Source organism: Leucopleurus acutus (genome assembly GCF_964270905.1).
Source record: "Leucopleurus acutus genome assembly, chromosome: 16".
Lineage (NCBI taxonomy): Eukaryota > Metazoa > Chordata > Mammalia > Artiodactyla > Delphinidae > Leucopleurus > Leucopleurus acutus.
In genome coordinates this window covers 75,875,175-75,899,183 of record NC_139158.1, presented here as the reverse complement: position 1 = coordinate 75,899,183, position 24,009 = coordinate 75,875,175, and the positions used below count along the sequence as shown (strand labels likewise).

Genomic DNA, 24,009 nt, shown 5'->3' with positions numbered 1-24,009 from the left:
TGCAGAAAGATACACCCCTCCCCCAACTCCATCCTCGGAGCTCCTGGGTCCAAAGGCTGGGAAGGCTGGGCCAGCACACTCGCATGAGGACAGGAAGTGAGCCAGGACTCCCCCACAGTTCTTTATTCACTATCACCGTGCTTCCCAAAGTGAGGGACTAATAAATGAGATCGTTTTACACGAATTCAGGACAGGGCATTAAATAATTGACTACTAAGATGAATGAACCTTGAAAACGTTATGCTACATGAAAGAAGCCAGACACAAAAGACCATTTGTATGATTCCATTTATATGAAATGTCCGGAATAGGCAAATCCCTAGAAACAGAAAGTAGACTAGTGGTTGCTTAGGGCTGGAGGGGTCTGACGAATGAGCAGGAACGGCTAATGGGTACAAGGGCTTCTTCTAGGGGGGCACAGAGAGTTCTAAAATGACACCAAGTTATACGATCTTACGAATATACTAAAAAAGACTGAATTGTACACTCTGAGGGAATGGTAAAATATTGTGAATTCTATCTCAATAAAGGTGTTAAAATGCTTAGTAATTACAGTTGACTCCCAAGGGGAGAAAATCCGCTCCCTTTCAAGTCCCTTGTAATTCCTCTAGTTTGTCAAGGGCCTAGTCTCCATTAGATGCTGGTGTCCCCTCACTCCCTCTCACACACGTGCTAATGTCTTGTTTGAATAACGAGAGAGCAGGCTTCATGCTCGGCTCCTTGGGCAACAATACCTCACCAGACTTGTCTGGTTTCCATTGTGTTTGTTTTTCTGATTGCCTTCTAATTATGACAACTGATCACTCACCTATTCATTTCATTTATTCAGCAAATATTTATTGAGCATTATGGCGTACCAGACACTATTCTAGGCACAGGGGACACAGCAGGGAACAAGACAGACCAAAAACCTTGCCCTCCTGGAGCTGATGTACTGCTAGTGCAGAAAATCTTAGCAGTAGGTATAGCTCATGGGTTTCAAATCCCCACTCTGTCACTCACTAGGTTTGTGTCCTGGGGCAAGTAACTTAACCTCTCTGTGCCTCAGTTTCAGCCCATGTAAAATGGGGATAATAACTGCACCTAACTCAGGATCCAGTGAGTCGGTATGTGTAAAGGGCCAGGACAGGGCTTGGCACACAGTACCTACAGTACTTGTACCTTAATAAATGTTTGCTACTGTTATTTATTTTCATTTCTAGCTGTGATTTTTTTTTAAAAAACATTTCCTATTTATACACATATATGTAAGTATAAGCTTCCTTTTAAAAAACAATTTATTTAAGTAAAAAAAAAAGGATGAGTGAGGTGGGGTGTCAAAAAGAAAAAGGTACAGGTAAGGAAAATAGGGCAAAATGGAGAAGGGTGTATTTAGGAGATGAAATTTGGGAAGCCCTGAACTAGAGGGAGATGGCAGTAAGGCTGTGACTCAGCTGGCACCCAGTGGAAACATAAAGCTATTTTCAGTGTCAGCATAAGGACAAGGCTTGTTCCTTCAGTCTCAAATGTGCAGGTTTCTCCCCACTCCCTCGTCCTGGAGGATCCCAAGCCCTGGGGGTTTCCCTGCCACCCAGGGAGGCTTTGGAAAGAAGGGCTCTGGACAGACGGGGGTCATCGCTGCTAGAGGAAGACGAGGCTGTGGACCTCGGGGCAGGAACAGTCCTGGAGCTGCCCAAGCCTCTCCCAGGTCCCTCGGCACCGGGGATGGCCGGCTGCTTGCCACAGTGACAGCTGGTGCCTGCAAGACATGGGGCTGCTTCAGCGGCGTCATGACTCCCCTGGGCGCCAGGGCTATTTGCTTTCAGGGGCCCCTTCTCCATGCAAAAATGTTTTAAATCAAAATTTACAACTGCATTATAAAAAGATAAATATAATCCGGGCTGGAGTCAGTATCAGATCTTCACTACTATTACATCTTATTTCTTCTGATTTTAAGAGGATAAAATTAAAGCATTTTTGTGGAGCCTGAACATGTGTGGGCACTGGGCCCTGTGTCTACTGTGTCTGATGAAGAAGTTGGGCTGGCCGCAGAACTGCTGACCCTAGAGGCCACCCGGGGCAATCCAGACTTGGCTTTTAGGGTCTGGTGACACTAAGACATCCTTAACCTCTCTGCACCCCCCTTTCCCTCCTGTTGGGAGGCAACAGAGTGGAGTGATTAAGAAAGGTTTTGGAATGGTGGGGTGGGGAGGTTCATGACCCAGCTGCTAGGAGCCTCTGACTCTTCAATGAATAACAGATAACTGTAATCTCCACCCCTCTGAAGTGTTGGGAGGGTTTGATGAGATGCTGTGTGCAGAGAAAGTAAAAATGATCATGACAATAACAGCTAACCATTTCAGCAACAAGAATGAACCATCCAGTGCTACAAGGCAGCCACGTGCACAGACAGACCTTGCAAACCGCATGTCGAGCAAAGGAAGTCGAATTCTAAAAGGTACAGCCTGTACCACTTTATATATGTGAAGTTTGGGGGGGAAAATTTAAACTGTAGTGTTTAGGGATCTGTACCGAGTTGAGTAAAGCTATAAAGAAAACTGTACAGTGGATTACCATAAAAGTCAGGATGGTGGTCTCCTATATGGGGAGGGGAGGGGCTGCGGTTGGGGGTGGGACTGCGGGGCTAACCAGGTTCTGTTCCTTGCCTGGGTGGTGACTACCCAGATGTGTCCTCTTTGCAAACATTTATTAACCTGTTCATATATGTTTTAGCCAATTCTCTGTAGGTATAATTCACATCTTTTAAAAATGCAAATAATGGCAATAATAACACACACAGATTGTCTTATGTGCCAGGCACTGTTCTAAGCTTCTAAGCACAGTGCCTCGCACCTAATAGGCACTTCACAAACGATAGCATTTAAAGTTACCATTGTTATTGCCATCCTCAGTGTATAAAATGGAATGAATGTCCCTTGTCTCAACAGGGCTTGTGAGGCTTGAGTGGGAGCTCACATCTAAAGCACCCACTTGGTGCCCAGCACACAGTAGGTGCATGACTATAGCAGGTGTTCCTTCTGCTTGTCCCAAACTCAGAGACACTTCTCATGCTAAATAAACCGTCCTAAAATCCCCAAATGGCAGGCTAACCCTCCCCGGGGCTGGGCCCTTTGCATGCCCGCCCTCACCAGCTGCCCACGGAAAGAATCTGGCTGGCAGCTCGATTCTCCATCCTCACTTTGATCCTCCTCCTCTGCCCAGTCCTGCCTGGTGAGCTCATGCCCGCAATCAGACCTTCCGTCACCTGTTCTGTGAGCCTGGCCTGGCTGGGGTGGGAGCAGAGAAAGATGCCCCTGCCTGGCACAGACCTGGCTCTGCTTTCCATCTCTACCCATGCCTGGTAGAGGCAGCAGTCCCTGCAACCCTCATCTCAGCCTCACCAAAGTGCCAAGTTCCTGGAGTATTTGCATCCAAAAAGAGAAGTTTGGGATTAATCAGAGTTTTAGGGCTAGAAAGACTTATTCAAAGATGGATAAGTAAACTGAGGCTCTAATAAGTGAGCATCTAGTCCAAAGAATGAATCTCTAATGGTAGAATCTCAGGTCTAGGACGAGTAAGTGGTGGAGGGGAGAGGTTGGAGGAAGGTTGGTTGAGAGGGCCTCCCTATTGTCTGCCATTTATTTATTGGGCACCTACTATGTGCCAGGTTCATCACATTTATCACATGTCATTTTCACAATGTACATATATTATTATACCCATTTTATAGGTTAAACATGACAAGAGCAGCTTCCACTACTAAGCATCTATGAGGAGCCAGGTGCTGTGCAAAGGGCTCAGGATCCTTCCCACCATCTGAGTGGTGGGGACTGTCAGGGTAAGAAGGGTTTGCCCAGAGTCACATACCTAGTAAGGGCCAGAAGTGGGGTTTGAACCCAGATCTGTGCAGTCCCAATGCCTCTCGTTCAGATACATCTGTCCCTAACACCCCAACAGGCACTGGCATTCCCTGCTCTAGGTTTACAGTGAGCAGGGCTGCTCAATTTTAAAAGTCAGGAAACTAACATCCTTAGAAATGGGAGAACTCCCTGGAGAGACCCCAGAGAGAGCTCTTGTTCCTACAATCTAATAATCCCTGCATGGAAAAGTACAGTACTGTGGAAAACAGTCTAGACTTGTCTTTAGAGCTTGGCCAAGGAGTCTGAGAAATTTAGGTTCAAAGCCTGTTTCTGCCACTTGCTAGGTGTGTGACCTCGGGCACCTCTTTGTGAATCAGTCTCCTCATCTAGAAGGAGAGGATCCCGAAAGTATCCACTTTGGGCTCTTGGAATGTTTCAAGGGCATCCTGTGTGTCAATGTGTCCTCACCTCCTTCCATGCTCCCCCTTGCTCATTCCACGCCAGCCTCAATGGTGGCACGCTTCCGCCTCAGGGCTTTTGCACTTGCTGTTCCCTCTGCCTGGAATACCCTTCCCCCAAACCTCCACATGTCTACCTCCCTCATTTCCTTCTGAACTCTGTTCAAATGTCAACTCCTTAGTGTCACCTTCCTTAAAAAAAAAAAAAAAAAGTCCCCAGAACTTCCCCGATTCTGCTTTCTTTCCCTAACACTTATCTCCCATCTGACAAATTACAGATTTACTTGCCTAACGTCTGCCTCCTCAGAGCAGAATGTGTCTCCATAAGAGAAGGACCACAGCTCCTTTGTTCACTGCATCTCCCCAGTACCCAAAACATTGTCTGGCACATGCTCAATGGTAAGTGCTCAACAAATATGTATTGAATGAATGAATGAATATGGAGCTTAGAATAATGCTTGGCACATAGTAGGTACTCAATAAACTTTAGCTACTATTGTAATGCTAAGTGCTTTCCAAGACATCTGCCCTTGTGGGAGGAGTCTAGGGGGATGATAACAGCCAAACCTGGGTCAAATCCTGTGTGACCTTGACTAAGTCACAATGCCTCTCTGAGCCTCTGTCGCCCCATCTATAAAATGAGGGTAACCAAACTTGGCTTTTAAGGGAATTGTAAGGATTCAACAATGAAACCAGCTCCCTTTTCTTGAGTACTTTCTGGATGTCAGGAGCTATGCTAAGTCTTCAACTTGCAGAATCTCACTTCACTTTCATCATTGCCCCATGAGGAGGTCCTCGTATTATCTGCATTTTCAGATAAGGAAATTGAGGTTCAGAGAGGTTATGAGATCGCCCAAGGTCACACAGCTGGAAATGGCAGGAGCTGCTCCTCCTCAGACACTGGGATCAGAACCCTCCTGCGCCCTGCCCTGGCCAGGAAACAGGCTCCCACTCCCTGGGCACCTTCATCTCTCAGGCTGCAGAGAGGCCCCAGGCTCTACAGTCGCACTTCCCCATGCCCGAGTCCCATGGCTTACCCTCCGGCCCCTCCACCATCCCCGTAGCAGCGCCGGCTCCTGGCATCCTGGGCAGGCCACTCACACCTCACACAAACTGTGTGGCCCTGGATCAGATACCTTGTCCACTGGGCATGGGGCGCCCTCACCTGCTGGCAGCTCCCTGGAACGGGCCCCAGCCGGAACTGGACACAGTACCTGCAGCCACACAGGAAGACACCACCCCAAACACCTGTGAGCATTTACGGAGCACCTACTGTGTACCTAGCCCTATGCAGGCTCAGGTTGATACAATTTCTCCCTGCTATAGAAGAAACCTTTTGGGCAACTCAATCTGCATCCATGAGACTTGGCTCCTGCTTTTTCAAGTTAACATCATTGAGGGCTTCCATGGGTCAGTTCTTCAAACACCTTATCCAAAAGATTATATTGTTTACTTCTCATCTCTCTCCCCCGCAGTAATGTCAGCTCCACAAAGGCAGGAATTTGTATCTGTTTTGTTCACTGTTGTGTCCAAGTCCTAGACTAGGACCTGGCTCGACAAAAATTTGCCGAATCATTTGGTCCAATGGAATAGGGAAACCCTGCAAGGTAGATCTTGGCCCCAGCTTACAGATAAGGAAACCGAGGAGCAGAAAGGTAACTTGTCCAGAGTCACACAGCTAATAAATGGTAGTGCCTAAAATGGAACCGCCTAACCCCAAAAGCCTCAATAAGCACTCCACCACATTTCATAAAAGATCCTATCTTACAGAAAAGAGTCACTGCAAGAATTATTTAAATAACTGTCCCATTCTGGAGTATCTGAATTAAGACCCAATTTGCTAAAATTTTACTTCGACCCAACTTTTTCTACAAGTAATGGTAAATGGCACTCCCTGCTGCAAGAGATGCAGCTTGTCAAGTACCCCGAGAGGTTATTGTGTGGGGCTGCTGCCCCCTGGTGGCTGCAGCCTCTGGGAAGCCCAAGGAGTGGACAGTTTTCTTCCAGGAACAGCCCAAAGCCGGCCCAGAGCCCTTTCCTCTCAGCTGCCCCAGAACGCCTCAGGAACCTGTCCTTGCCAGAAGCCTGTGATAATTGGAATTTTCGCCTTCCCAACGTTCTTTCTCTTGCCCTTTTGGTGGTTTATTTGGGGAACTCTTGTCCTCACCCTACGTGGTCTTGGAGGGGCAATCAATCAGGATGCCTGGTCCTGGCTCCCCATACCTGCCCCTAGAGTGGACAGATGATTCAAGCTGACCAATCAGAGGTCCCATCATCTGGGTCACAGTGATTGGTTCAGGGATGGGCCTAGGATCCAAGCAGGACCAATCAAACTCCTCCAGAAATTACACAATGAGACTGGGAGGAAGGACCCCATCAGCTGGGGCTGCTAAGCTGGGAGGATGTGGGGCTGCTCGTGGGCATCTTGGCTACTACAGGGAGAGAGCCTGCTTGAGAATGAAGCCAGTATATGAAGGCATAAAGGGGAGAGGGAGTCCTGATAATATTTGACCTCTTGGCTCCAGTTCATGCTTGAAGTAATATTATTTCAAAACTTCCCTCTCAGTTATAGGAACCAATAATTCTCCTTTTCACCTGAGCCAGTTTGAGCTGAGTTTCTGTGCCTTGCAGTGAAAGGAATCCTAACAAATAGAGCTCTCCTCTCCATCTCCCTTAGCACTGCCTTAGTTCAGACCTTATTCTTTCAATTAATATTTGTTGAGTATCTGTCATGTGCCAGGCACTGTCCTAGATGCTTGACCTCATCACCACCATCGGCAACACACTGTCTGACTCCAGTCCCTGAAATCCACCCTTCAAAGGCACAGGGCTACCACCCTGGTCCAAACCACCTTCATTTCTCATGTGGACCATTGCTGTAGGCCCCGCATTGGTCTCCCTGGTTCCCTCCTTGCCTCTCTACGATCCATTCTCCAAATAGTATCCAAAGGGACCCTGTGAAAACCTAAGTCAGATCCTGTCATTCCTCTGCCCAAAACCCTCCCATGACTCCATCTCATGCAGAGAAAGTACCCAACTTCCCACCACAGCCTATAGACCCTGTGTGATCGGACCACCCCCCTCCCCCCAATATATCATATTTCCTACTCTCTCTCTCTCTCCCTGAATTCCAGCCTGAACTACTTGCTGATCCCTGAACACCGGGCATGTCCTGCCTCAGGACTTTTGCACTTGCTAGTCCCTCTGCCAATCATGCTCTTCCCCCAGATAACCTCTTCAATATCTTAGTTCCTCTAAACAGGGATGTCCCTGGCACACCCACCCTCTTCCCTGCTTCATTTTTCTCCATAGCACTTAGCACCATTTGACAGGCTATGTGTTTGTTTATTGTCTGACTCCATGAGGACAAGTATTTCTGTCCTTTTCTCTTCCTTGCTGTAGACCCAAGGCCTAACGCATATAAACGACATAAACATACCTGTCGTATAAACAATAAACACTGAGTGAATGAGTAAGTGAATGAAGCTGAATAGAGACCAGGCATTAAGGACTCAAAGTTCATGTTCATGGGTTTACAAATGTAACAGGACAAGAAATGGGGAGATGTTAAAGGAAGAGAGAGGGCTTCCCTGGTGGCGCAGTGGCTGAGAGTCCGCCTGCCAGTGCAGGGGACACGGGTTCGTGCCCCGGTCTGGGAAGATCCCATGTGCCGCGGAGCGGCTGGGCCCGTGAGCCATGGCCGCTGGGCCTGTGCGTCCGGAGCCTGTGCTCCGCAACGGGAGAGGCCACAACAGTGAGAGGCCCGCGTACCGCAAAAAAAAAAAAAAAAAAAAAAAAAAGGAAGAGAGAAACATGATGAAAGTCTAATCCAAGGAAAAATGTTCACAAATCTGAGTTTGACTTTGGGTTCATTTGCTTCCACTTACCCTATTGTCTCCTGCTTCTTGGGGACACCTCGCTTTTCTCGTTCTTTCCCGTAGCTGCCTGTGGTTATCAGAGCAGGGACTGTGGGCCAAGGAGAAAACAGAGTCAGGTAGCCCAGCACCACCGCCCCCAAGGCTATGACACCACAGGAAGCACGATTAGGTACTCCTGGTGTCAGAGTCATGTCTATGGTAGCCCTAAGGAGACTGTGGGGTCTTGTAACTGGGTAGATAGTCCCCACAAGTACCCCTTATGCAATGATGGAGGCAGGATCATATTTATCTCTTAGATTCAGGGCCTAGCACAGTGGGTTGTATAGTCTCAATAAAAAGTTCTTCAAATGAATGATCTTGATGAATGAATAAGTGAGTGAGTGAGAAAAAAAGAGATGAGTTAATAACTGAATGGATGGATGGGTGGCTGAAATGATATAAGAAAGGAAGAATGGATGGGTGATGAGTAAATGGGAAGATGGGAGGATGGAAAAAAGGAGAGACAGAGATGATGAATGGAAAGAAGGATGGATGAAGACATGATAGGTCGATGGACAGATGAAGGGATAAAAGAACCAGACGTATAGATGAATGAATAGGTGGGAAAATGTAAGGATGGAAGAAAAGGGGGACAGAGGTATGGACAGATAAATGAATTAATAAAATTATCTTGTTGGGCCAACTTCCAAGCCTCTTCCTTCCTGGAGCAGACAGAGGAGAACACAGAGGAGAATTGAGGGTCAGTCCATGAGAGGTTGGTGATTCCTTAGGGGGAAAAAGAGCCCAAAGATGTCCCTACCCCTGCCCATTCTGAATGATGGGGCTGAATCAAAGATATGGTGTTGAACTAATTAATGCTTGTGATCGAGAGAAGGTAACACACTTAATACACAACTTCCCTTTTCTCTTCTCTTCCAACACCCAGTGCTGCTTTTGGCGTAGCCTAGAGCAGCGAGGAGAGCCCCAGAGAAGCCCAGATTCTGGTTCCAGCTCCCCCTCTTACATCTCAGTGATCTTGGTCCTTTCAGAGCCTCAGTCTCCTCATCAGCAAAATGAGTATAATACTAGGGCTCCCCTGGTGGCACAGTGGTTGAGAGGCCGCCTGCCGATGCAGGGGACGCGGGTTCGTGCCCCGGCCCGGGAAGATCCCACATACCGCGGAGCGGCTGGGCCCGTGAGCCATGGCCGCTGAGCCTGCACGTCCGGAGCCTGTGCTCCACAACGGTAGAGGCCACAGCAGTGAGAGGCCCAGGTACCGCAAAAAAAAAAAAAAAAAAAATGGGTATAATACTAGAACCTATATCATACGGTTATTGTCAGCGTTGAACAAAATGATGCACGATGAGCCATGTATCTTGGGCAGGTGTTGTGCCTCCCTGAGCCTTGGTTTCCCCTTCTGTAAAATGCATAGTAACACTGGCCTCACAGAGTCAAGTAATGTGGCCAAGTGCATGGCAGATGGCATGTAGGGGCAGTAGTAGGGGCAGTCAGGAAAATCTTCCTGGAGAAAACTGACATCTACACAGGAAACAATGAACCAGGCAAGTTAGATGTGGGTGGCAAAGGAGAGGGAGGAGGATTTCAGGCAGAGGAAATGACATTCCCTCTTTCATCACCCCACTGCCACCATCCTGGTCCAGACACCTTCCTCTCTTGCCTGCACCACTGCAGTCACCTCTTCCCTGGCCTCCCCGCTGCCCTCTGACCCCTTTCAGTCTCCTGTCCCCACAGTGAACAGAATGATCCTTTAAAATGTAGACAGAAGAAGGAAGGTGAGGTCACAGGAGGTAAGAGCCAGAGCACTTGAGCTTGTAGACCATGATGATGAGTTTGGGCTTCACGAGGGTGCGGGATACCTATTGGAGAATTTAAAACAGGAGGGTGACACCGCGGTAAGGTTTGGTGAAACGAAGGACATGTGCTGAAACTAAGGGGAAAGAGGCCTTTTCTTCCAGCTGCTAGGCTGGTTGCAGGGAAGCCTGGAGCTATCAAAGACCATTACAGGGGGAATGCCTACCTGAGAATGAGGCCAACTCATTAGAAAACAGAGCTGAGAGATGGAGATAGGTTCCTGGCAACATTGCTTGAGCTCCTAGATCCAGCCATGCCTGAAGGCAGACCCTGAGATCTTAGTTACATGAGCCACACATTTTTGCTCCGGTCAGTTTAAAATGGGTTTCCTGTCATCTTCATTTAAACAAAGCCCTGACTGATTCACAATGGGAGATGAGCAGAAAGAAGACATCGAGATGCCCAAAGGAAGTCAGAGCTTCTTACCTCATTCAGAGGGTGAGGAGGGGGATGAGGGAAAAGGAAGACAAAGTCCCACCCTAAACTCAGACCCCACACGGAAACTTATGGAGGGCCCTGCGGTCCGGCCAGGCTCTTCCCTCTGACAGCCACCCCCAAGGCCACCCCAACTCACGCAAGGACTGTTGGCACTCCACTCCCTGGTGGCTCCAGTACTCCACGCAGCCAGCCCGTTCTTCCAGTGGGGGGCAGGGAGCACCCCCGTTTCTTGGCTCCTGCAGGACATGCCTTTGGCGGAGACGGTAAGAGACCTGGCAGGGCTTGACACAGCGACTCCAGCTGCTCCACTCTGCCACGACGCAGGAGACCGCTGGAAGAGAAGGTGGCGTCTCCAAGGACAACTGCTATGGAATTTGGGCAGCGGCCAGGTCTTGTCCACCTTCCCCACAAGCCGAACCCCCCAAAACACCACAGTGAGCACCAGAACTTCTGCAAACCTGAATCCATGTGTGCCTTAAAAGTTTCTCTATGACAAATTTGGTAGACGTATACGTCTACCTAAACTTAGAATTCCACGTTCTATTTACCCATCATCCTGTTGGCAATCATTCCAGTGGTTTCCATCACCCATTCCTCCAATTAACATTTCCTAGGCACTTATGACAACTGATTTCACCTCCCTGTGCCTCAGTTTCTTCCCCTGTCAAATGGGTATAAGAATGGTATTCACCTGATAGTGTGGCCTTGAGGATTCAACCAGATGTGACGTATAAAGCGTTCACTCCTGGCACACAGCAAGTGCTCAGTAAACACTAGCTATTCCTCTGCCTCCGTGAAGCGAACCATGACTACACTAGCAACAACGTGGATGGAAAGAAGCCTCTTGCAGAAGCTATTTCTGGTGTGATACTATTTAGATACAGTCTTAAAAAATGAAAAAGAGTGCTATATAGTGTTTAAGAACTCATATAGGTAATATACATATATTACATATATATGATACTATATATGTATATATCACATATATATGATATTGTATTGATATATATACCTAAGTATATATATGTCAATCTTCACTATTCACAGATTTGGTATCTGTGAATTTACCTATTTGCTAAAAATTGATTTGTAACCCCCGAACCAATATTTGAGGCGCTTTTGTAGTCATGCACAGACATACGCAGAACAGCAAAAATTCGGAGTCACCCAACATGCACATTTGCAGCTGAGGTCAAACGAGGGCCCGATCTGCCTTCTTGGATGGAGGGAGCCAGTGGCTGTGTGGTGCAGTTCAAGGAGCTCCAGCTCCGGGACCAGGAGGACGGGGTTTGAATTCCAGCTCTTACACCTGTTAGTGGGGCACTCTCGGGCCAGTCACTTAATACCTCTGAATCTTGTTCTTCCCTTTTTAAAAAGAGAATCTACGAGAATGAGTTGTTTTTAGGATTTAAGATTATAATCTGTGTGAGATGGGTGTGTACATATTTCCCCTAGGAGCAACGGCTCACTACTTGTCAATTCAGTGTTCATGGGGATTTTATAGACTATAACTACCATCCATCATGAGAGCTGACTGTATATATGTTATATACATTGAATATTTATATGTGTGTGTGTATATATATATATATACACACACACACACACACACACACACCCCTCCGCGGGAATTATAAATACCAAATTCAGCATAGCAGTTACCTCTGAAGAGAAAGGGCAGGAGTGCAGAAGCTCCAGTGGTATTGATCTAGGCTTATTTCTTAGCTTTTCATGAGGGTTTATTATATTCTCTCCACATTGGGCTAGGTCTGAAATATTTCACCATAAAAAAAGAAGGAAGTTGCTGGGCGTCCATGTCCATGAGATGCTCCCTGTGCTACCACAGTCAGGGGCCCAGTGAGTAGGTATTTTCTGATGATGTGGCCTTTGAGACCTTCAGCTTCTTCACCCAAGTCCACAGTCCCAGACCAGGACTGGGCCAAACCAGACAGGGAAGGCCATCTGGCCAAAACGTGGGATCTTCAGACTTTCCCCAGGGAGAGAATTTCTTGACAAGAAATTGTCAAGCCATGGACTTCCCTGGTGGTCCAGTGGGTAAGACTGCATGCTCCAAATGCAGGCGGCCCGGGTTTGATCCCTGGTCGGGGACTAGATCCTGCATGCATGCCGCAACTAAGTCCGCATGCTGCAACTAAGAGCTCTCATGCCACAGCTAGAAGATCCCGCGTGCCACAACTAAGACCCAGTGCAGCCAAACTAACTAACTAAATATTAAAAAAAAAAAAAAAAGAAATTGTCAAGCGTTTCTTGACAGGCCTTGACAGTCTCTCTCTCTCTCTCTCTCTCTCTCTCTCTCTCTCACACACACACACACACACACACAGACAGACACTTGTGAACACACAGGGCACTACTGCTGTCAGAATTAGTTCACTCATTCCACAAACATTTACCGAGCATCTCCTGTGAGCTGGGCACTGTCCTAGGTGCTGGAGACACCGTGGGGAACAAGAAAGACCAGGTCTGTCCTCATGACAAACATTCACCAGCTATGAGACATATCCTAGTTCAGCAACTTGAAAATGCGAAGAAAAAAAAAAGTGTACATTCTTGAACTGAGGGAAGGAGGTGATTGTGTTGTAAACACAGACAGTGTTGCCTCTGGCACCTCAGGAAGTCACATACTCCTTGCATGGCTCTCAACTCTGAGCAGAGTTGAAATGCTCAGGGGAAGGAGGGAAGGAGGAAATAAAGTACGACAGCAGAACAATCATCTATTGCTTTCAACACCCACCTAATAACGATGTCAATTATGTCACTGCTGCTGGACCAGGAAGGTCAAGTCCCGGACTTCATGTAATCCTCACAACAACTTTAGGGTCCTTCTTTGTGCCCTCTGCCCCCCAGGGAAGCCTGTGCATCAGAGAGGCCCCCTGGCCGCTGATTGAGTTTAGCCAGTGAGGCACCCATGGGGAGGAGAGTGCAGCCCAGGTGTTTATTGCCCCTCCACCCACCTCACCCTCAGTCCTGCATGGAGGGGCCCCTCAGCCATGGATCCTGCCCTCACCAGGCTCCTATAACACCACTTCCCCCTGCCCGCACCATAGCGAATGGAACCCTTGTCAAATTATGTTCCATTCAACTCTTCTGGGCGTACCACCTGTCACTCGCCAGAACCCCAACTCCTACATATATATATGTATGTATTTGCGTTATTGTCAAATCCATCTCACAGAAGAGGCAAGTGGAGCTTAAGGAGACTGAATATCTGAGTCAAGCCAAGACGCTGGAGTCACACAAGCTTGGATTCCAGCTATAGTCTCACAGAATTGGTGCAATGACAGATGTGCAGCACTAGGAAGATAGTAAACACTCAATACAACAGGGGACTCTCTGCATTTATTCAACAACTATTTGGGGCCTACTATATGCCAAGCACTGGCCCGGGTGCCAGGAACACAGAGGAGCAAAGCAGAAAAAGCGCCTGCCCTGAAGGAGTTGACATTCAGTAGGGGAAACAGACAAGAAACAATACAATATATGAGGTAATTTCAACTAGCAATCCATGCTCTGAGAAAATCCAAAGAAGGATAAGAGTGGCAGGTGCAGGGCGACAAGAAACTGTTTTAGATAGAGGGGTCAAGGGGGGCCTACATGACAAAGGTCATCTGAGGAGGTAAGGGAGGGAGCTGTGTAGGTATCTGAGGGGAAATGTTCCAGGCAGAGAGAACAGGCAGTGCAAAGGGCCTGAGGCAGAGTCCTGGTTAGATGCTGGAGGGACAGTGAGGAGGCCAGTGTGGCTAGAGCATAAAAAGCAGGAAGGAAAGTGGCAGGAAGTGATGTCAGACAGAGGCGGGCAGTGATAGCATACAGGGCCTTGATGACTATTGTAAGGAACTTGGACTTTATTCAAAGCATGAAGAAAAGCCACTGCCAAGTTCTGAGCAGAGGAGTGAATTATCACTATTAAGGTTTTAATAGGATGTCTCTAGCTGCCGGATGGGGGTCAGGGCAGAATCAGGAAAACCAATAAAACAGCTACTGCAGTTGTCCAGGTGAGAAAGTATAATCTACAATAGAAAATCTGCTAGTGGGGACATCTCTGGTGGCGCAGTGGTTAAGACTCCGTGCTCCCAATGCAGGGGGCCTGGGTTCGATCCGTGGTCAAGGAACTAGATCCCACATGCATGCTGTAACTAAGCAGCCCACCTGCTGCAACTAAGGAGCTAGCAAGCCACAACTAAGACCAGGGGCAACCTGCTCTTAGTTAATAAATAAATAAATATTTTTTTAAAAAGAAAAGAAAAAAATCTACTAGAAAAAGTGAGTTTCGTGTCAGTGTTCACAGAGTGGCTGGACAACTGACAAGGAGATGGCAGCCCAGATTCAGGCACTGTCTGGGCAGCCGGACCAAGGGAATTTCCAAAGTCCCACCATGATCCCCTGCCAGACAGGTGAGAGATTTTGCAGAAAATTAGGCAGATGCCACCCTATGCATATTCTTTCCATGTCGCTGGCATCTGTGATGTCACCAAGCAGCGTGCACAGCTGACACCCCCAGGGAACTGTCATCACACCTTACCTAGACCTAGGGTCACAACCTCGGTTCATGTGATTATTCATATATTGTCAGCCTCCTCAACTAGAATGTCAGCTCTGTGGAGGCGGGGGCCTTGTTCCCTGCTGAATTCCAGGACCAAACACAGTGCCTGACACATAGGGACCCAGTAAATAAAGAGTCAGTGAATTCTGAATGAGCGAATTGTGCCTTAGCGACCGCAAAGGAAATGTGACCGCAAGTTGGCATTCCAGAAAGGTACCACCAGATGGCAGCGTTTCTCAAAACAAAGGCCATCCCACCTTTTTCTGAGTAAAGGAGAAATTCTAGCTTATCAGTGCAGCTGAAAAAGAGGGAGATGCGAGGAGCTTTTAAGGTTGCTCTTCCAGCCCTGGAGACCCAGATAACATCATGTCAGCAGAGCCTGCTGGAGCCAGGCTGAATTTCCCACAGTCCCCTTGGATCCCTCTGCCCTGCCGCCAACAGGCCCAGGCTCAGCAGGAAATGCCTTTCTGGACAATTCAAACCCGACCTTTTTCTCTGAACCTCACTGCCCAGCCCCCTGACTGTCCATCCTCCTCACTGTCTAGCAAAAGGATTTTTCTGGAATGCAGTTCTGACCTGTCACCTGAAATCCTTTACTGGTTTCCATCTCCTGTTGAGATGTTTTCACAAAAGGTCTTTTGTAAACACTAGTGGCTAAAAATGTGTTTCCCCAGTGCATCCCCTGCCTCCTCTTCCTCCTGTTTGATGTCTCAGCACACTTTTACTTCGAGTTTCCTGAAATGCAGGGTCCGCTACAGCTGGAAGTGGGCAGCTGTCATTTCTGCCCTCCCAGCCTCCTTACCCCCATCTTCTGGTAACACCGCCTCGGTTTTCTTTTGAGGAAGCGACCCTCCCCACTCTCAGTCCACATAGTTTGGGTAGGACTGACCTCACCTCCTCACTCCTGGGATTGGGTACATATGTGACCCAGACATGACCCGTTGACACATTCCTTCTCCCTAGGCTCAGTGATTTATTGGATCGTGAATGAGCATGCAACCCAAACTGGACCTATGAGAACCATCCCTAGGAGTTTGGCTGGAATAACTAGGAAAAGGATCTCTCATTCCACTAGGGACACCAGTTTGGAGCTACTAGGTACTGTCTTTATCAACACTCGGTGACGGCATGCCTGAGATTGAAACTAACACAAGCAGAGCTGAGAGGTGGAAAGAGTCCCGATGACATCCTTGGAGTCCCTGGATCCAGCCATGCCTGAAGTCAGAATCCATGGACTGTTTTTCAGTTACCTGTCCTAATACATCCCCTTATTAGCTTAAGTAATACGAGTTGTGTCACAACCCTCAGAGTACTGACTAGCACAATGAACACATAAGTGCATAAGTAGGGACTTTGATCCCTACAGGGTTGAAGTAAGAATTAAGGAGCATGAAACACTTAAAAACATTCAGTAAGGAACTTGAAAAACATGGAGTAATGGTGTCCATCCTTTAAGGTTTTACTAGCCGCTCCAGACCCACCCTCTTCCTGACCCCACCCCATCCTCACCAATCGTTTCCAAGCCTCCGCTTGCTCTAACTGAGCAAGCCACCCTGTTGCCCAAAAATAGAATATAAGCTTGAGGGGGACCAGAGTCCCATCTTTCTGGCCCCCACTGGTCCCAGCTGAGCTGGGCACATAGCAGGTGGCCAGCAAGGTAATTGAACTGAAGGTGGGCAAGGTCAAGGGCTCCTGTTTCACCTGAGGGCTCGAGCTTCCCTCCTGCGACAGGCTTAAGTCCTCCCACCCTCAAGCAACCATATGGTATTGTGATCTGGAGCCAGACTGCTGGGGTTCAAATCCTAGATCTACTGCCTAATAGCTGGGCAAGTCAGAGTAGCTCGCTACCTCTCCATGTCTCCGTGCCTCATCTGTAAAATGGGCGTGATAACACTATCTATTCCATCGGGCTGTTATGAGGCTTAAAGGAGACAACTTATTTAAAGCATCTAAAACAGTACCTCCCCAGCAGGTAATAAGTACTCAGTAAATGTTAGTGGTTTGTTTGTTTTTTGTGGTACGCAGACCTCTCACTGCTGTGGCCTCTCCCGCTGCGGAGCACAGGCTCCAGACGCGCAGGCTCAGCGGCCATGGCTCACGGGCCCAGCCACTCTGCGGCATGTGGGATCCTCCCGGACCGGGGCACGAACCCGCATCCCCTGCATCGGCAGGCAGACTCTCAACCACTGCGCCACCAGGGAAGTCCTGTTTGTTTGTTTTTAAGCCATCCTCAACACCTCCCTCTACCACAATCAATTCCTGAAGTTAGTCAACTTTATCGCCTAAATCACTCATGAAAAAACTACCTTGCCTCCTAACTGGTCCCCATGTCCCCTTCTGCTCTGCTCCCCTGGGAGGTGGAAAAGTGAACTTTTCCCAGGTCTATTCATAAGACCTCAGCTCTGCCCAGCCTAGACAAGGGGGCAGATCCTAGACCTACTGCCTTTTTGACACCTTCCCAAAGGAGCAAAACAAAGAGGTGGGCAAAGCTTTGAGGCTGCTGGGCCCACCAGCCCAAGCTCTTTATGTAACGGGAACCCCCGGGGAGCTGATAACATCGTGTGATTCTGTCAGCGTGGATCAAACCGTGGGAAAGTATCACTGATCCCTCTACCTGGTTCCCTTCCTGGGTCCCCACTCCTGCCGTGTGACAGGGAAGCCCCTGTGGGTGCAGCTGAACTAAGAACCTCAGCCCTACACTCTGAATGACCACACGGCTGCATGCACTCTCTGCACAGAAGCAGATGAGTACAAAAGCATTCCCAAGATAGTCCTTCTGCAAGTTTAATCTGGGGGAGTCTCATTTGCTATGATTTGGGAAGACAGCACATCCAAAATTACTTTTTCGTCTCTGCTACCTGAATTTCCACCATTTGCCACTCAAAGTTGTGAGAAGCAGCAAGGGGCTAGAAGAAAGGGGATCGCCAGGTCCAAATCCTACTGGATCACCTTGGCTGGCCAAAGCCCGCTCCTCTCTGACCCACGCCCTTCCCATCTGCTGAGTAGGGACATTATTATAGACCAGAGCCCCAGAGTGCTGTGAGACAGTAATCGGGTTGGATGAGAGACCCAGCCCACAGAGTAGGTTGGTGATCAATAAATGTTGGATCCCTTCAATTTTGAATTGTTTTAAAGCTGCCTTCATTTAAATATAAGTTCCTGAAGGAAGCTCCACTGATATCTCCAGGTAGAGGGCTCCAATCAATCACTCTTCTCCCTGACAAAGGAAAGTTAGATCATATCCGCTTGACAAGGTGACAGAATTTAGATTTTTGTGTCCAATGGGTGTGAAAAGGTTATTCCTGGAATTTAAAAAGGATGGAGTCCTCCCCACTGGGGGCTCAACAAAAGTGGACCCTAATTTCAAAGCCTGGTGGATACCACTCTGGCAGGGGTCTCTAGAGGGAATGACCTAGACCCTGGTCCGGTGGCCACGGCCGGCACTGGGACCAGTGCCCGGACTTTACTTGCCCAGGGATCAGTACATCCCATCCCAACCCCCTCACACCTCCCCCCGCTCATTCACCTAAGTTTTAACCTGTTCCACACACACACCCAGTTCTTCCGCCCCTCCCCGGACCACCCAGCCCTTTTCCTCTCTCGGCTCTCAGCGTCCCTCCACTCCAAACCCTCTCCAGGCTTCAGCCTTTCTCTCGGCTTCTCAACACCCCCTCCATCTGCCTTGTGACCTCCCTGCCCGCGATGTGGTGCGTGATCCCACTCGCACTCCCTATGCCCCACGCCCTTCCGCCAGCTAAGGTTGCCAGATAAAATACAGGACGGCCAGTTAGATTTGAATTTCAGAAAAATAATAAGTTTTAATATAAGTATGGCCCGTGCAATATTGAGGACATATGTATACTTTAAAAGTATTTGTTATTTAACTGAAATTTAAGTTTAACTGGGCATCTTGGATTTTTATTTGCTAAATCTGGCACCCAAGCGCCCTCTGCGCCTTCGCAACCCCTCCACGCCTCACGAGCCCTGATGATCGCATACGCCCCCTCCTCCCTCTTACCCCTTCCAGCCGCGTGCGCCCTCCTTAGCGAGTGCGCCCCCTGCTCTCTCTCGCCCCCTCCTCTCTTGCACCCCTCAGTGCCCGCACGAGCCTATTTCTGTTGGGGGCACCGCGTCCCTCACCCGAGCGCCTGGCTCGCGCGCCTCTTCCACGAGCCCTCCATATTCGCGCGGTCCTCCCAAGTCCCGCGCGAGGGGAGGCCTCTTGCACCCTCTCCTCCCAAACGCCCCTCTATTCTCCTCGCATCTGTCTCCATTCCGCCCCCTCCCCCAGACTCGCGCAGCGGCGTCCATGCCCGCCCGAGCATCTTTCTCCGCGCGCACCTTTCCAGCCCCACTCTTCGCCTGGTGTCCTGAACGTCCCCGTCCCCCTTGCTCCTGCGCCCCTCCAGGTCCAGAACCCCCTCCGAGGGCGGCTTCCTCTCTTCCTTGTACCGTCGCACCCCGGTACCCTGCTCCCCTCCGCGCTGGGAGCTCCGCCCATGCCACGTGCTCCCGGGGGCGCACCTGGACAGGCCCGCGCGTAGTCGGGGCAGCAGTCCCGGACCTCTCTGCACGCCTGATCGCAGAAGCAGCGAGGGGGCCCGCGGGCCGCGCAGGTCGGGTCACGGCCCGGGCAGCAGCGGCCCAGCGCGGCGCAGCCCTGCCGGGACCAGAGCGTGCCCGACGGTCCCCGTGCCCACGACACCGCGGCCACGGCGGTCAGAGCGAGCGCCAGCGGCAGGATCGGCGCCGCGCCGCACGGGGCCATAGCCGGGCTCAGGCTGGGGACCGCAGGCCGACCGGGACCGACCCTAAGCGGCCCGCCCCATTGTGGGGCGGAGGCTCCTGGCCCGACCCCTCCCCAGACCCACCTCCTACCTGTCACGGAACTGTTATCCACCCCCATTCGTCCTATAAAAACTTTGCGCGGCTTGAGGCGGTGAAAATATCAAGATAACAGTAATAATAACCGCAGCAACTTTGCAGCGTATCCCATTGCCCCCAGGTTCCAGGGAGTTAGAAGCGATACAGAGCTTCATCAAAACAATGCATTATAATAGATAACAATAGTGTATTGTTATAGCACTAATAACAGTAACAGCCGCTCTGCCATAATTATAAGAGCAACGATAGCTGCCAATATTATTTAAATAGTAATAACGGGCATAATAATTGGTAAGCTTGAGAGCCAGGCTGTGTACCAGGCCCTTTGTGTATCGTCAGTATTGCCCGAGTCCCTTGGATACACCTTCCTTTTTTGCTATATTCCTACCACTTTCACTATCATTTCCTGAATATTTATCCTTAAGTTGACCCATTTTTTAAATTTTTAAATGATTTATTTGTTACAAACCTGTATCACTCAAGAGGATGAGAAGAGGGACTTCCCTGGTGGTCCACTGGTTAAGAATCCGCCTTCCAATGCAGGGGACGTGGGTTCGACCCCTGGTGGGGGAACTAACATCCCACATGCTTGGGGCAGCTAAGCCCACGTGCCACACTACTGAGCTCTGGTGCCTCACTGAGGCAGCCTGCGTGCCGCAAACTACAAAGCCCACATGCCCTGGAGCCTGTGCCACCACATCTAGAGAAGAGAAAACCTGCACGCCACCACTAGAGAGAAGCCCGCACGCCACAAAGAAAGATCTTGTGTGCTGCAACTAAGACCCGACGCGGCCAAAACCAAAAAAGGAAAATAAAATAAATAAATAAAAGAAAACAAGAAAAGTATAATAATAATTTAAAAAAGAGGATGAGAAGACAAGCCACAGGCTGGGAGAAAATATTTGCAAAAGACACATCTGATAATGGACTATTAGCCAAAACATGCAAAGAACTCTCAAAACTCAACAAGAAAACAAACAATTGGATTAAAAACGAGCCAAAGACCTAAACAGACATGCACCAAAGAAGACATACAGATGGCAAAGAAGCATATGAAGAGATGCTCCACATCATGTCATTAGGGAAATGCAAATTAAAACTATGAGCTACCACGACACACCTGTTAGAATGGCCAATATCTGGAACACTGACAACATCAAATGCTGGTGAAGATGTGGAGCAAAAGGAACTCTCGTACATTGCTGATGGGAATGCAAAATGGTACAGCCGCTATGGAAGACAGTTTAGCAGTTTCTTACAAGACTAAATACACTCTTACAACGCAAGCCAGCAATCGTGCTTCTTGGTATTTACCCAAATGAGTTGAAAGCTTATGTCCATACAGAAACCTGCACATGGATGTTTATAGCAGCTTTATCCATAATTGCCAAAACTTGGAAGCAACCAAGATGTCCCTCAGTGAGTGAATGGATAAACTGTGGTACATCCAGACAATGGAATATAAATCACCGCTAAAAAGAAATGAACTATCAAGCCATGAAAACACATGGAAGAAACTTAAATGCATATTACTAAGTGAAAGAAGTCAATCTGAAAAGACTACATACTGTATGATTCCGACTATATGACATTCTGGAAAAGGCAGAACCATGGAGACAGTAAAAAGATCAGTGTTGCCAGGGATTAAGGAGGAAAGAGGGGTGAATAGGCGGAGCACAGAGAATTTTTAGTAGAGTGAAAATACCGTGTATGGTACCATACTGATGGGTATATGTTATTATACATTTGTCCAAACCCATAGAACTTACAACACCAAGAGCGAACCGTAGCGTAAACCATGGGCTGTGGGTGATAAGATTGTGTGGCTGTAGCTTCAATTTATCGCAACAAATGGATCGCTCTGGTGGGGGATGTTGATGGGGGAGGGGCTGAGCAGGGGTGGGGAGCAGAGAGTTTATGAGAACTCTGTACTTTCTGCTCAGTTTGACTGTGTCTAAAACTGCTCTTAAAAATAAAGTCTATTTAAAAGGAAAACATATCACTACCATAAGTGGAAAGCCGATAATATTTTTTTTCATAAATAGAATGAGAAGGAAGGAAGGTTGGAAAGAGAGAGGGCATGTAAGACAGGATACTGTAAGTGCGCTAAATCCTCATTTATTGGAGCAAAAATCAATAGATAATGTCTAAAGCTGATAAATCAACAAATGTCCACATGAGTACATTATTTAGGTCTATGGAAATAACAACTAGAAGAAATAGCTACAAGGGCGAGACACAGTTGCCATGCCAACTAAGAATGTGAAGATAGTCAGACTTCCTAATAAGACATTTCAAATGTAAAAGTACAGAGATACCATTTCTTACGAATTAGGGAAAATCAAAAATGTTGATTTCTCTTTGAATAGAATTGGGGAGGGTATGGAGAAAGGATATTGAGTATGAAGTTGGTGGACAAGTACATCAGCACAGTCTCTTTGGAAGACAGTCCATCAATATCTATCAAAATTTACAAAAATGTGTATCTTTGGACTCAGGAATCCTTACAGGTAGAGGCATGTGTGCAGGAAAATGAGAGTACAAGGTTCTTTGCTGCTTCACTATAATATCAAAAAGTTGCCATCGGGCTTCCCTGGTGGCGCAGTGGTTGAGAGTCCGCCTGCCGATACAGGGGACAAGGGTTGGTGCCCTGGTCTGGGAAGATCCCGCATGCCGCGGAGCGGCTGGGCCCGTGAGCCATGGCCGCTGAGCCTGCGCATCCGGAGCCTGTGCTCTGCAACGGGAGAGGCCACAGCAGTGAGAGGCCCGCGTACCAAAAAAAAAAAGTTGCCATCGACCTCACTGTCCCTCATAGGAGCTGGTTAAATCTGTTACGATCCATCCCTACAATGGGATATTATGCAGTCTCCTAAAATAACAAAGCAGTTGTTTATGTACTGATACAGAAGATCTTGGAGATACATTATTAGGTGAAAAAGCAAGGTGCGTGACAGTGTTTGTAGCCTGTTACCATCTCTGCTTTATTTTAAAGAATATTTATATTATATGCTGACATATGCATAGCATATCTCTGTAAGGAGATGTACTAAACTGGTAGGAGTAATTGCCTTTGGAGAGAGGAGCTGCTGTGTGGTACCTTTTGAAATTTTTACGTCATGCCCGTATTACCTATTCAAATAAATGTGAAAAAAGAAAAAAAAAGTTAAGTGATTGCCCCTAGAGAACTGAATAGGGTGTGGGAAGGGTAGAATGGGATGGTGGCTTTTAATTACATATATATAATAAAATATATATTATATGTATGTAACAATATTACATATATATAAAATACTGATTTACAAATGCTTTAACTACTGAGAAAAAAGAAAGAAAGGAAAAAGGAAGAAAGAGATACAGAAACAGAGAAAGGTGGTATCTATTGATGTAAGGGTCAGTTGGGGGCAGGCAACCACTCCTGACCATGGCATGTCCCCTTGACAAGGACCAGGGGCTTCCTGTAGTTTCCAGCCTCCTTTATCTGGTTTCTTTCTGTCCTGCCAGGTTTGAAGCATCCAAGTAACTGGTGACCCAGTTCCCAGAAAATCTCCCTTGTTGTCCTTTTGTAAGGGCCCTGGGGGCTGTGGGGCTCTTGGCAGATGCCACATCTGTGGACACAAAGAGAAGCTTATTCTCCTCTTAGCAGTGAGGGGGGACCCATCAGAATTCAGAGAGCCATCCAGCTGAGGTGGAACACCCCTCTCTCCATGGGTCTGGGCTGAAGGCTACTGGGCTCTGGGTGGGGGCAGGGGGGCTTGTCAGTCTCCCTTCACTGCTCACGTCTGTCTCAGTTATCTGCTGCTGCATAACGAACTGCCCCAGAACTTAGAGACCTAAAACAACAATTTATTATTATCACTCATAGTCCTGTGGGTTGGTTCGGTGGTTCACTTGGGGTCTCTCATGCAACTGCAGTCAGAAAGCAGCTGCTGCCGGGAATTCCCTGGTGGTCCCGTTAGGATCCTACACTTCCCCTGCAGAGGGCCCGGGTTCAATCCCTGGTCAGGGAAGTAAGATCCCGCGAGCTGCTAAAATGAACAGACAAACAAACAAATAAATAAATAAGCAGCTACTGCTGAAGTCATCTCAAGGCTTGATTG

At 48.2% G+C, this 24,009-nt stretch overlaps 1 protein-coding gene across 1 annotated transcript; it reads right to left on the bottom strand.

Moving 5' to 3' along the window:
• Positions 1 to 1,620: 1,620 nt before the first annotated feature.
• Positions 1,621 to 19,796, bottom strand: LOC309973566 (somatomedin-B and thrombospondin type-1 domain-containing protein-like; the record flags this gene model as incomplete). Its single annotated transcript, XM_082857851.1, has 5 exons — positions 1,621 to 1,738; positions 5,335 to 5,511; positions 8,185 to 8,263; positions 10,601 to 10,795; positions 19,553 to 19,796. 5 exons carry the CDS (start codon positions 19,794 to 19,796, stop codon positions 1,621 to 1,623), a joined length of 813 nt encoding a protein of 270 aa, XP_082713977.1.
• Between the last annotated feature and the right edge of the window lie 4,213 nt (positions 19,797 to 24,009).